At 46.0% G+C, this 13,524-nt stretch overlaps 2 protein-coding genes across 15 annotated transcripts in view; one reads left to right on the top strand and one right to left on the bottom strand.

The window, feature by feature from the left end:
• Nucleotides 1-4,959, bottom strand: part of RNF32 (ring finger protein 32) — a 37,603-nt gene extending 32,644 nt beyond the window's left edge. For 9 of the 14 annotated variants that reach the window (XR_013551922.2, XM_060633488.3, XM_060633491.3 and 6 more), the window contains exons 1-2: nt 2,746-2,832; nt 1,961-2,225 (exon numbers count right to left, since the gene is read on the bottom strand). Coding sequence is in view for 13 of the 14 variants with exons in the window: in XM_060633488.3 (XP_060489471.2) it covers nt 1,961-2,225; nt 2,746-2,760 (280 nt within the window). In the remaining variant the exon portion in view is untranslated. Of the gene's footprint in view, nt 1-1,960; nt 2,226-2,745; nt 2,833-4,870 lie in introns of those variants that run through there. The other 5 variants (XM_060633490.3, XM_060633494.3, XM_060633489.3 and 2 more) reach the window with 5 other exon arrangements.
• A 382-nt stretch (nt 4,960-5,341) lies between these two features.
• LOC132677628 (uncharacterized) lies at nt 5,342-7,667 on the top strand. Its single transcript, XM_060629417.3, has 2 exons — nt 5,342-6,120; nt 7,255-7,667. Exon 1 carries the CDS (start codon nt 5,342-5,344, stop codon nt 6,101-6,103), a length of 762 nt encoding a protein of 253 aa, XP_060485400.2. The 3' UTR covers nt 6,104-6,120; nt 7,255-7,667.
• The last annotated feature ends 5,857 nt before the right edge of the window (nt 7,668-13,524 follow it).

Genomic DNA, 13,524 nt, shown 5'->3' with positions numbered 1-13,524 from the left:
AAGAAAATGTGGAAAATCTTTGTCATCTCAGAATGGATAAGGATTCCTTAAATCCCCCAAAGCATAAACAATAACAGAGAAAAGCCGATGGATTTAACAGTAATCAGAAGGAATATTTTATTCAATAAAAAATAACACATAAAATTAAAAGAGGTACCAGGCCAGGAGCAGATCTTCTCAGTGGTAAATCAATGAGGGATTAATATGCAGAGTACATAAAGAACACCACCAAATCAGCAAACAGAGACCTGACTGCAATACCAGGTAAAGGCAGTAATGAAACATATGATTTGGGCGCCTGGGTGGCTCAGTCTGTTGAGTGTCTGGCTCTTGATTTCAGCTCAGGTCATGATCTCACGGTTTGTGAGTTTGAGCCCTGAGTTGGCGTCCACACTGTCAGCACGGTGCCTGCCTCGGATTCTCTCTCTCTCTCTCTCTCTCTCTCTCTCTCTCTCTGCCCCTCCCCTGTTGGCACATGCACTCTCTCTCTCAAACTAAATAAACTTAAAAAACAAAACAAAACATGATTCAACCTTATCAGTGATTAATGAGAACAGTTAAAACTTTTTTTTGCAAATGTGAACAGCTCCTGAAAGAGTATGTCATTTCCTCTCCTCTTTAATCTCCCTTATTTTCCAAGTTGTGAAATTCTTCCTGATGTCTAATTTAAATCTTTCCTGCTAAACTATGATGATCATCTACTTGATCAAATCCGTAAATTACAGACGCACAACGGAAGACAGTCACTAAGTTATTATATAACATCATACCAAGCCTCTGCATGTTCTTGAGCTACGCCGTCTCCTAGAATACGGCCGGCACCGTTTGCGGTTCAGAGGACAGTGACAGGTGTCCGCTGGGCACCGCTGTGGTGGCAGGCTCCCCTCCACGCTGTGCGGCCGCAGCCCCCAGGCCTCCCAGCACGCCTCCAGCCAGCACACGCGCGCGAGGGCTCCACGCCCCCAGACAAACCTATTTTCCGTGCCCGGCATCGTTTAAAACTCTTCTCTATTTCTAAATTTACAGCCTAAAGTAATTTGAGACTTGCAAAACGCTGTAAAACCAGTATAAAGAATCCTCGTGTGCCTTTTACCCAGTTTCCCCAAATGTTAATATTTTACATAACCCTGGTTCGATGATCAAAATGAGGGAATTCATGGTGATCTAGCAGGTGCCAGTTCGTCTGTATTCCTCACGGATCTCGTTCTTGTCTCACTGAAGTCCTCTTTTTGTCCCAGATCACACACTGCAGTCTGCTGTCCTATCCCCTGCGTCCCCTCTAACCTGGGACGGTTTCTCTGTCTTCATTTGCTCTCCTTGACACTTTTGAAGAGAGGCCCAAAACTGTAGAATGTCCGTCAGTTTGGGTGTGTCTGAAGTGTCCTCATGATCAAATTCACATGTGCATTTTGGCGACGGCACTTTCTCAGAGCACGGGGTTGGGGCGCGTGCTGTCAGCGTGGGGCCCTATGGTGACGGCACTTGGATCACTTGGTCAGGGTGCTGCTGGCACAGCGTCACCAACATGAGGCTGCGGTGTCTCCCTCTGTGGTGAGTGGACACTCTGTGAGGCTGTGACTACATCCTGCGTCGCAACATGGCCTCCCACCGGCCTCGGCATCTGCTGACGCTTGTTCTTCCTGTGCTGTTGGCCGGACGGTGATTTTCGAGTTCTGGCCCCTGTCTATAGATTTATTAGTTCCCGTTCACCTGTGAGAGTGCCCGATTTCCGCCAGTCTGGACCAGTGGATAGTTATCGTATTCTACTATTTTTACTTATTCATCTTTATTTTCTTGCCCAGATCGTCCCCGTAATTTTTAAACTTTAGTACATGAATATATTTCTGTAAGATTATAAATGAGAATAATTTCTGTTCCAGAAAAAAAAAATTATACTATTAATCTCAACTAGATTCATTAGCTCTAATAAGCCAAAATATGAATGATGAGATGAACTTACCTAAAGTTAATGGTGGTGGTTTTGGATCAAGAACATATTCTTTTTCTGGATCTTCCACTTTAGGGCCTTGTACTGTTGTTTTAAGGCCAGTATCTACTACTGCTTTTGTATTTCTTTTTAGAGACTTGGATCTGGTGTCTCTCTGTTGTGCCTTTGTCTTGGAAGGATCTGCTATTGAAAGATTTCGAAGTTGAAGGTCATGTAAAATGTGATCTTGTAAAGCAACTGCAGTGACTGCTAAGTTATCTTGTTTAGATGAATGACCCTAAAAAGTAGGAAAAAAGCCTTACATGCAGAACGTTATGTAATACATCATTTGGAAGAAAACTTAGCCTTTACTACTCAGCCCTGGCAGCACACTAGACCAAAGTTAATAGTAAACAGTGCTTGACCCATGTCACCTAGGTGCAGGGAAGCCCGGTGTCCCCATTTGTGTTGGCGACATAGTAATATCGTTTAATTACTGAGGTCTTAAATATGAATTAATTCGTCATGACCTATAAAAGTTGCGCATGCCTGAACACATTCTGTTTCACTACAGTAAAATTAGACTCAAGGCAAATCTGGCTTCTGTAATATGAAAGAGACTCTTGCATTTAAGTACGTGCTTTTTTGGTGAAAACTTAAGACGAAAACTGCACAGCTATGGGATGCTTTAGTGGGGACTAAGGGGACAGTTCCTCATTGGAGCGAGGTCTTGCAACTGTATTTTTATACTTTCAGATGGCTGAATTAAAATGTATTCAGGAGTAAAACAGTGTTTGTTTACACGCAGGATTGCATACCTTACGTTGTAGCATGCTGAGTCCGGAGAGGCGCCGCTCGGCCCTGTCGGGTTCGATCGTCGTGTCACATCCCCTGAATTCTCCCACCGCAGAGACAAAAGCAACAGGAAGTCAGAGTTAGAGTGTACGTAAACATCTCTTCTGAAGTTTATGGGGAAGGTATGTTTGGGAGTCTGATTGATCCGCGAATGTCTGCCAAAGCACAGCACTGAGCCACGCACCGTGATTCTAGAGAGACTCACACCAGTCACGACCCACTGAGCCCTGTCCTCGAATCTCTAGCTAGTGGGAGGGAGCATATGAATATAAACGAGAACAATCCATTGCTGGATACACCATTGTACGGAAACACAACAAAATTTCAGACTGACGAGATCAGAGAATAGTAAGTGAAGTATCTCTTTAAGAGGACATTTAAGCTGGGGGCTGAAGGACAGATAAGAGGGAAATGAGCACACTTAACACCCCGGGATCAGGAGGAGACGAGGCACTGGGGAACTCGGCCTGTGTTTATTATTTATGGGGGAAAGGGAACCACGAATATCCTGGAATTCAAGGGGAGTCCTATGACCTCAGTCTGTCCAGAACATAGAGATACAGAATACGGGGAACAAACCCGTTGCTGGGCAAGATACTATATCTGAGTTGTAGTGTCCTCACCTTAAAACAGACGTAATAATGCACTCCTTGCAGGGTTATTTTTAGGATTAAATGAGACCACCCTGCAAAGTGTCTAAAGGGCCCTTTCATGCAGAAGATACTCTGTAAGTGGTTATTCTTGCTCCAATTCCCTTTGAAACCGGTGGAAGAATTTGAATTGGCCCTTTTAGTTTTAGTGTTTAGGCAAGGGTCCAGCTTCTGAAGACAAGGGTCCAAAATCCACAGGAATGGAGAGAAACAGTAGTTATTAAAGTCATCTAGGAAATGGGGCCTAATTTTAAGACTAGAAAGCAAGAAATCCAAAATATGTATCTAAGGATCTACACCTGCATTAAATTAGTCGAGAAGAATAAAGTTGCTGTCGAGTGGAAAGTGAGGATACGGGAAACAAAGCTGTGATGTTTCCGAGGCTGAGTGGGGGCTAAGACGCTTCGGAAACTAGAAGGCAGTTTCCGTGCTCGCTTTCCAATCTGGCCTCAAGGCAGGCATGCAAGAAGTTCCTTCCTCCCTCCCTTCTTTCTTTCTTTTTAAATTTTTAAATGTTTAGTTTTGAGGGGGGGGAGGGGCCGAGAGAGGGAGGGAGGCTCTGAGCTGTCAGCTCGGAGCCTGACGTGGGGCTCAAACTCAGGAACCACGAGATCAGGGCCTGAGCCAAAGTCGAATGCTTAACCGACTGGGCCACCCAGGCCACCCCCAAGCAGGAAGTTTCCATCCAGCCTTTTCCATCCATCAGGACAGTGTAAGTTGCAGTAATGGCACAAGGGGTTTGAAATGCTGCGGATGCCTTCCAGAATCTTCTTCTTTCACAACACCTGTACCCTGGCAGAACATAATTTACATCATACTAACAACTCTTTAATTATCACAGCTAGCTATCTACAGCCTACAGTTTTATCTCAAGTGACTGCACCCTAAGCCACTATGATTCACGTCAAGGGAAGAGCTTCTGAAAAGCGTGTACCTTCTCCGCCCCACAGTATCATGAACTTTCCGAGTTAATGATAATATCATTACCGGATAATAAATATCATCAGATATCTAGTCCCACTCCATTTTATAAAGGAGAAAACAAATCCAGAGATCGGTGGCTCCTTCAAGATTACATAATTAATCAGTCTGCAACAATGGGAGGGTTAGAAACTTGATCCTTGCCCAGCTTTAAGAGCCAAAATTAACGAGAACATTCTTTCTTGGTAAATTCCACCATTAACTAGTTAGAAGTGTTAGGGCTTGGTCACAAAAATCTCCACGGTGGTGCCAGAGTGTCTACGTGACCTCAAGCTTATCGATAAGCATGCTAATGGCAACCACGCACACGAGAGAAGGCAGCCCGACACGCTGCCTCGCTGTTCGGTAGCTGGTGGCCCCCTCGTTCGTGCGACGTGGGGACACGGCGCCGAGGGGGGCAGCAGCGCGCAGACGCGCAGGCTACCGGTGCAGGTGCTCCGTAACAACTTCGCCCTACCTGTGGGCTCGGCTCCCGCTCAGTGACGGGCAGTGTCACCGCTCGCACACACCGGCCGGAGGTTCGGCCCTCCCAACAACGGTCGCGATTAAGTAGGCCGCGCGGGGGACCGAGGGCCTGCGCTGCCCGACGGGGTCCCCGCGGCCGCGCTCCCGCCCCGCGCCGGTGGCACCCGCCCCCGGAACCGACCTCCGCGCCGCTCGCCGTTGCCCAGCAACCGCGGCCGCGGCCGCCGCGCCCCGGCGCGCATGCTCAACGGCCCCGCCCCGCCCCGCGCACAGCGCCGAGTTCGGCGTGCCGGCGGCGGCTCTGCCACGCCGCGCGTGCTCGCCGGCCCGGCCCCGCTCACGGCCACAGCACGCATGCTCGCGGGCTCGGCCCCGCGCACGGCACAGACGTCTCAGTCGCCGGCGCGGCGCTCCCACGCCGCGCGTGCTCCCCGGCCCCGCCCCGCGCTCGGCCACACCGCGCATGCTCGCCGGGCCGCGCTCCTCCCGCGGCGCGCTCGTCAGGGCCCTGGTTGGTGCTTCCCCCCCGGCCCCCGCCCTCCTGAGTCCCGGGAGGCTGCTTCCCCGGGCTGCCGGCACCGTGGTTTTCTGCACGTTCCACAGTTCAGCCGTCGTTGCGCAGAGGACTGTCCTGCGCGCCGAGTTCCATTGGCGTCCGCCCTTGCGCGCGTGCACCTGCCGGCCCGACTGCGTCTCCCGCTGCTGCCGGGTGGCGCCCGCCGCCCGCGCCCTCGCCGCGCTCCCCGGGCCGGGTCCCGCGCCCCCTGCGGCCCGGCGGGCGCGGGCCGGCTCTCCGGCGGTGCTCTGGTCTGTGCCTGTGGCTGCTCCGTGGGCTCGGCTGAGCGTCCTCCCCGGTGGGCTGCGCTCTCCTTCCGCTGGGACCTGGAGGGCTCTGGCCAAGTTCGATCGGATGCCCGACGTGAATTTTGTACGCGGGGTGCCGGCCGTTCACGCTCCGCGAAGTGACTTCGAGCGCCGCGCGTGCGGCGCTGGGCTGCCTCGCGGAGGGCAAAGTGTCGGGCGCTTCTTCGGGGCCCTCGGGCCGGGCCGGGGTCGGTGCCCCGCGGGCCAGCCCCTCCCGGGCTCCCGGGGGCCTCCTGCGGGGCGCAGTTGTGTCCTCGCGCCGCTCCAGTTGTGGCCTGGAAACCTCCGCTCGCTTTGTTTCCCTTTTCTTAACGATGACAGTCGAGTGCCCGAAAACCGTCGTTGCTTACACTTTGTCTGATCTTTTGCTTGTTGGAGGTAAGACCTTAAATCTGGTCCCTAAACCTCCGTCACGGCCAGAAGCACAAATTGGGACAAGTTTGTCTTTTTTTTTTTTTTTTTTAATGACAGTGACTCAGTTGTTATTTAAACTTATGTTTGTACTTTTATTGAAATAAGGTTCAGTTCAGAGTACACAGAAAACATACAAAATGCAAATAGTCCTGTTTTGTTGTTTATTTTGAGAGTGAGTGCGCGCTTGGGGGAGAAGCAGAGAGAATCCCAAGCAGGCTCTGCCAGAGCGCAGGCAGGGCTTGAACTCAGGAACCCTGAGGTCGTGACCCCGGCCGAAACCGGGTCCCACCAGGCTCCACAACTGAGCCACCCAGGCGCCCCCCTCCCCTTTTTTTACTTCCCTGAAAGTAGGTCTAAAGAAGTTACCAAGTTGATTAGAAATCGATCAGGAAAGACCTTAAAAGTTAAAATGTTTGCTGTAACTTTGGAATAAATAGTATTCTGGCTGCGAAACAAGGTAATTTGAAGCTCCACTTCAGATCATTGTGTTCTTAGTGGAATTAAATTTTCTAAGCTGGCCACTCCTGTTTGGAAGTTTTCAAAAATAGCCTAAGGAGAAGCTAAAATTTCTTGAGAAGCCAAATTAGATTCATAGGTGATTTTACTAATCTTTCACATAGTAGTTTAAACTTTTCCAACAAATATTGTCCCCTTGAGGTATGTTGCATTAAGGATGGGTCTAGAAGACGAGTAGGGGTCTCTCTGCAGTCCTGAGAGTTTTTCATCCTGTGAATAAGTGAGAGGACCTGTGGAGGACAGAGTAGGAAAGCTTTGGGTTTAGATAGGTAGACCCGAGGTCAAGTCTAGACTTTTAGGTGTCTGAATTTGACAAGTTACTTCATTTTCCCAAATGGGTCCTTTCTACATAAAGGGGACCTTTGTTCTTCTCACCATCCGCCAGCCCTTCTCCGCCAGCACTGGGGACTCTTCAGTCCCGGGACAGACTGTACCGTATGACCAGCCTGAGCTAGTCAGAAAATCAATGTCCCGGCCACAGCGACGTAGCTGGGACAGGCATATGACCTAGCGAGGACGGTCAGATGGACTCCGTATTTTTATAGGAGCTACCAGAAAGTTCTTTTAATTCTTCTTATGTAGAAACAAGAGAAGACCTGTCATCGGGTGAGAGCTGCCGCTGCGGGGCCAGTCCGTGAACCTCAGAGAAGGATCACATAGGAAACCGCAGAGATCTGGACAGAGTCCAAGCCCTGGCGACGTAGTTTACGCCCGGAAGCCAGCCCTAGTCAGTGTTCTCGCTTACCTGAGTAGATAGGTTTCCTTTATGCTTCAGCCAGTTTGGGTCCGGTTTTCCGTTACTTGTAACGGGAACAATTTGAATGATGACGACGAGTACTGTTAACCGCTTTATGCCCGTGGCTAGATTCCAAAACGTCTTACGGATATGAGCTGCTTGGGACAGTGCCTGCCACTCTCCGTATCCATTTTAAGGTGTCTTTCTTGAACTCCATAAAGTTTTAAGAAAAATCCCCATTAAAAAATATCCCCCTCCATCCAAGTGTTTAAAATCTCACAACAGTCTTACTACCTGCGTGTTTTCCGCCCAAAAGAAATTGGTCTTTTTTTTTTTTTAATTTTTTTTAATGTTTATTTATTTTTGACAGAGAGAGACAGAGCATGAGCAGGGAAGGGGCAGAGAGAGGGAGACACAGAATCAGAAGCAGGCTCCAGGCTCTGAGCTGTCAGCACAGAGCCCGACGCGGGGCTCGACCTCACGGACCGTGAGATCATGACCTGAGCCGAAGTCGGACGCTCAACCGACTGAGCCACCCAGGCGCCCCAAGAAATTGGTCTTCTTGTTAGCTACGCAGAATACTTTTCTGCAGGCTTCTGTTTGGAAATTTAACCTTGTAACGATTACTTTGTAATTCCTGACAAAAATCACAGCTGACCTGGCTGATGTTTGAAGAAGATGCTGTGGGGAGCGCGTTCCTTATCCCTCCTCCAGGTAGTGAGTTCTGTGCTTGGAAAGAAATGGTACCGCCCGAGTGCGACATTCTCGGATGGGGCTGAGGAACACGCATAAACAACCCGTCTCACTCCTGAAAGGTGCTCTCAGTGATTTCTATTTTAATGTTCTGGCTTTAATTTTGTTTCATCCGATTACAGATGGGCCTGAGCTACTGCACGTAGGCAGAGCGCACGCTCGCGTCTTCTGAAAACCTGGTCGAGCCCCTCTCCGTGCGCTGTTCGGTGCCCTCTGCGAGGGCGCTCACAAGACTAATTTATTCTCGAGTTTCTCAAGCATGAACCGAGTGTTCTGGGAGTAGTGTGAAGAGAGAGGACGGTGGAAGACGAGCGACGGCTGGGGGTGTACGTAGATGGGCAGATGTGCTTCGTTGCTGTGCTTAGTCCCGCAGGGGAGGATGTGGGTGCACCTGCGGTGCACGGGCTCTGCCTCTGCTCTGCCTAAAAGCAAGCTGCCGTGTGTGGCACCGTATTGAAGGGATGTGTGCATAAACACTGTGACCAGAAGGGTGACGGTGCCCGCACGCCTCACAGGAGGGGTCCAGGGACGGGAGGCTAGTCACGTGGGAAACGTTTCTATGGAGGGGAATCCAATATCGCCTGTTGTCCGTGGAGGAGACAATGCCGAGAAAGCGTCGACACTCTGGAACGGCAGCCGGAGTTTGTGTGCTGCTTGGGGGTGAGGTTTTGCCACGATCACCCTAGAGACAAGTCCTGGACAGTGATGTTGGGAACCTATGGATCTCGGGTCCGTCCTGCCCACGAGGTTTGAGTTTGCCCGTCTGCGTGGCCTCCACCAGACCCCTACGTGGATGGGAATGGTTTGACTGCCTCGACAGCCTCCTTCTCTCCTAGTTAATATCTCGGTACTCTCCAGCTTCTCCTTTGTCATCTACAAAATGCTCTTTATCCTACACGATGCATGTTCTGTGCCTGCCTCTGTTCACGCAGTCCTTGACGCTGAAAATACCCGTAAGGAGCCGAAGCCAATGGCACCGGGTCCATCTTCCTCCTTAATATAACTTTCAGTGTTGAAAGCATCACCGAAAACGTGTCCTTCCGTTTGTTTCTTGTAATCTTTAGTATTGCCTTTAGCTTTCTAACCCTTTAGATTTATTACTGATCTCTGGTTTTAATCTTGCTTCTGCCCAGCTACTTCCCTTTTTCAAATAACTCAAAATCCTTGTCTGTATTTTGTGACACGTGAGGTTCAGCAGTTGTTGGGAGATCTGCCGTCTCTCCTTGTCCCACAGCAGCGGTCACTGTAGAGACGTGGATGTACTGCTGGGAATTTCTAAAGTATTTTCTCTCCTAGAGATTATACTAGACTTTTGTTTTATGTTTAGTAAAGAAAGAAAAAAGAGCTGAAGGCGAGTTGCTTTAACTCCTGTGGCAAAATGCATGCATGTATTTTTATATCTGTGACCAGAGGCACAACGATTGCATCGTTCCTGTTCACGTTACCATAGTGGTAAAGTAACACTGATGAAAATACTCGTGCACTGGAGAAATGGGGGAGGAATCATCTTACTTCGGTTCCTTGTCTGTAAAGTCGTGGGTATAACAGAAGAGCTCTGTTAAAAACTTGTTTTCTGAATAGAAGGTGGAGCACGTTCGTGCTTTATTGTGGAATCCAGGATATTTGGAAGCAATTTATCGCTTTGGTAAAGAACGGTGTCCTGTTATGATCTAAGGACGGGCGTGATAAAGATAATTCATGCTAAAAAATGCTGTGACCGCAATGTGCCAGACATTGAAAAAATCTTGTCAAAAGCAATCAGTACATATTCATTGTATTAAAGGAGTTTGATTGGGTAATGTGACCCCGTTTCAGACATTTGTGATTTTTCTGCCCTAACTGAAGGTTTCGGAAGCTGTGTAAAAGCATTAGCAATGCCAGGTTCCCAGTACGGTCCCTGTAGTACCCTGGGAAATCAATGTGTGCCAGTCTGCAGCCACCGCAGGTAAAGAACTGTTTCTCTAAACATGGAGTTGGTTTATGCTGTTATGTTTAATACAGAGAAGGCTGCTCACTGATTAAATCAAGGTGAGGTCTTTTTTTTTTTTTTATAATTAATAGTTTTTACCTGGTAACATTTACTGATAAATTGAGCAGATCGTACGGAGAGTTCCCATTCCACAAGGTCAGCATTGCCCCAATGCCAAGACCACATAAAGATATAAGAAAAGAAGATTACAAACCAATATCCTCATGAACATGGATCCAAATTTCTTAATAAAATATTACAAATAGAAGTCAACAAGGTATAAAAAGAATTATGTGCCGTGATCAAGTGGGACTTCTCTCAGATATGCAAGACTTAGTCAACATTCAAAAATCAATTAAGGTAACCCATCACATCGACAGGTTAAAGAAGAAAATTCACATGACCACATCAATAGGTAGAGAAAAAGCATTTGAGAAAATTCAATACTCATTCTCAATAAAAACTCTCAGTGCCCAAGAAATGGAGGAGTACTCCTTCAACTTGATAGAGAACCCTAAAAAAACCCTACAGCTAACATCATGCTTAATGGCGAAACCCTAGATGCTTTACCCCTCTGGAGAGGCAAGAATGTCCCTTCCCACCACTTATTCAACCTCATACCGGAAGTCCTAGCTAGAGTAATAAGACAAGAAAAGGAAATAAAAGTATACAAATTGGGAATGAAGAAATGAAGCTATCTCTGTTTACAGATGACATGATCATCCGTATAGAAAATCTTGAAGAACTGGCAAGAAAAAACTTGGAACTGATAAACAATGATAGCCAGTTTCCAGGACACAAAAGCCAACCACTTTCTTATAGATCAGCGATGAACACGTGGGATCCGAAATTAAAAGCAGAATTCCATTTATATTAGCACCAAAAATGGAATTCTTAGGTATACATCTACTAAAATATGTACAAGATCTGTCTGAGGAAAACCACAAGACTGATGGAAGAGATCAAAGATCTAAGTAAGTGAAGAGAGATCTCTCATGTCCCTGGAGAGGAAGGCTCACTGCGTCTAAGATGTTGGTTTTTCCCAGCTTGATCCATGGATTCAACACAACCAGCAAGCTGTTGACAAACTGATTCTACAATGCATTTGTCCTTTGTTTCTTAAAAAACAAACAGAACGAAAACTTCCCCTCTTGTTCTGCCTTCTGTGATTTTAACCGAGCATTTTATATGCTTCCATTTTTACTTCTTTCTTAGTATATAAACTACACTTACTTTATTTATTTTTATTTTTATTTTTTAAAGATTTTTAAGTGATCTCTATACCCTATGTGGGGCTCGAACTCAACAACTCTGTGTTCGAGAGTCACATGTTCTGCCAACGGAGCCAGCCAGGTGCCCTAATTATACTTCCTTTAAAAATTATTTTAGTGGTTGTCTGAGTGTTTACCATATACATTTACAACTAACATAAATCCAATTTCAAATTACACACTACTGCTTCATGGGCAGTGCAGGTATCTTATAAGAATGTTCCCAATGTCTGCCTCCCATCCCTTATCATATTGCTATCATTCATTTCACTTATCCATAAGCTTTAGTCACTCAATATATGGCTCCTTTTTATTATAATGAACAACAGTTTCTTTCACTTAGTGTAATGTTTCAAGGTCCATCCGTTGTAGTGTGATTCAGTACCTCAGTCCTTTTTTACAGCTCAATAATATTCTGTGGTGTATATATACCACAATGTGTTTATGCATTCATCTGTTGATAGACGTTGGGTGGTTTCCCACTTTTTGACTAGTGTCGGGAGCACTCCTGTGAACATGTGTGTATACCTACAAGTGAAATTGCTGGGTCATAGGGTAATTCTATGAGGACTGCCAAACTGTTTTTCTACGGTGGTTGCACTCTTTTATGTTCCCTCCAGCAAAGTATGAGGGCTCCCATTTCTTTACATCCTCTCCAATATTGGTGTTTCCCACTTTTTTTTTTCCATTATAGCCTTCCTACTAGTTGTGAAATATATCTCATTGTGGATTTGATTTGCATCTCCCCGATGAGTAAATGATGTTGAGCATCTTTCAGTGCGCCCTTTGGCCATTTGTGTATCTTCTTTGAACAAATGTCTGCCCAAGTCCTTTGCTCATTTTTTTAATTGGCTTATTTGTCTTTGTGCTGTTGACTTTGAGGGGTTCTTTATATATTCCGGATATAAAACCTTTATCATGTATGTGATTTGCAAATGTTTTCTCTCATTCTGTAGGGTGTTTTTTCACTCTCTTGACAGTCATCTTGAATCCACAAAAGTTTTTAATTTTGATGGAGTCCAATTTATCTATTTCCCTTTGTTGCCTATGTTCTTGGTGTCATATCTGAGAAATCACCAGCAAATCCAATGTCATGAAGATTTTTCCCTATGTTTTCTTCTACAAGTCTTAGAGTTTTAGCTCTTACATTTAGGTCTGTGATCCATTTGAAGTTAATTTTTGGAAGGCAAAGGTCCGACTTCATTCATTTGTGGATATCTGTTTTTCCCAGCACCATTTTATTTGGAAGACTTTTCTTTTCCATGTTGAATGGTCTTGTCACTTCTGTCAAAAATCAATTGAACATAGGTGTAAAAGTTTATTTCTGGGCTGTCAATTATATCCTTTGATCTGTGTGTCTGTCCTTACACTGGTACCATACTGTTTTGATCACTGTAGCTTTGTAGTAAGTTTTGAGATTGGAAAGTGTGAGATCTCCCATATGCATTCTGTAAGGTATTTTTCCATTTCTGCAAAAATGTTATTGGGGTTTTGATAGGGGATTCATCACAGTGAGTCTGTGTATCATTGGGTATAGGACTATCATCTTAATAGTACTAACCCTTCCAATCCTTGAACACAAGATATTTTCCCATTTATTTAGGTCTTTTTAAAATTTCCTTCAGCAACATTTTGTAGTTTTCAGTATACAAGTCTTGGGTCTCCTTGCTTAAAGTTATTCCTAAATATTTTATTCTTTCTGATGTTATTGTAAGTGGAACTATTTTCATAATTTCCTTTTCAGATTGTTCATTGATAGTATCTCCTTTCACTTTTGAAGCATAATTTCACCGGATACAGAATTCTAGGTTAGTGAATTTTTTCTTCCAACACTTAAAATATTTACTCCACTTTCTTCCTGCTTGCATGATTTCTAAAGAGCAGTCTGGTGTCCTTCTTCTTTTTCTGTAAGTAAGGCGATTTTCTCTGGCTTCTTTCAGGATGTTCTCTTTGTCTTTGTTTTCTACAGTTTGTATATGATATGCCCCAGTGTACATTTTTTGGTATTTATCTTGCTTGATGGTCTCTGAGCCTTCTGGATCTGTGGTTTCATGTCTGTCATTAATTTTGGAGAACTTAAAAGAAATTTTTTTTAGTGTTTATTTTTGAGAGAGGAAGAGAGA

Source organism: Panthera onca, chromosome A2 (assembly GCF_046562875.1).
Source record: "Panthera onca isolate mPanOnc1 chromosome A2, mPanOnc1 haplotype 2, whole genome shotgun sequence".
NCBI lineage: Eukaryota > Metazoa > Chordata > Mammalia > Carnivora > Felidae > Panthera > Panthera onca.
The sequence above is the reverse complement of the archived record's forward strand: the minus strand, read 5'-3'. Positions and strand labels throughout refer to the sequence as shown.

What these genes read in the sequence shown, in the direction of transcription:
- LOC132677628 (XM_060629417.3), top strand. Translation starts at nt 5,342, where the DNA reads ATGCTCGCCGGGCCGCGCTCCTCCCGCGGCGCGCTCGTCAGGGCCCTG.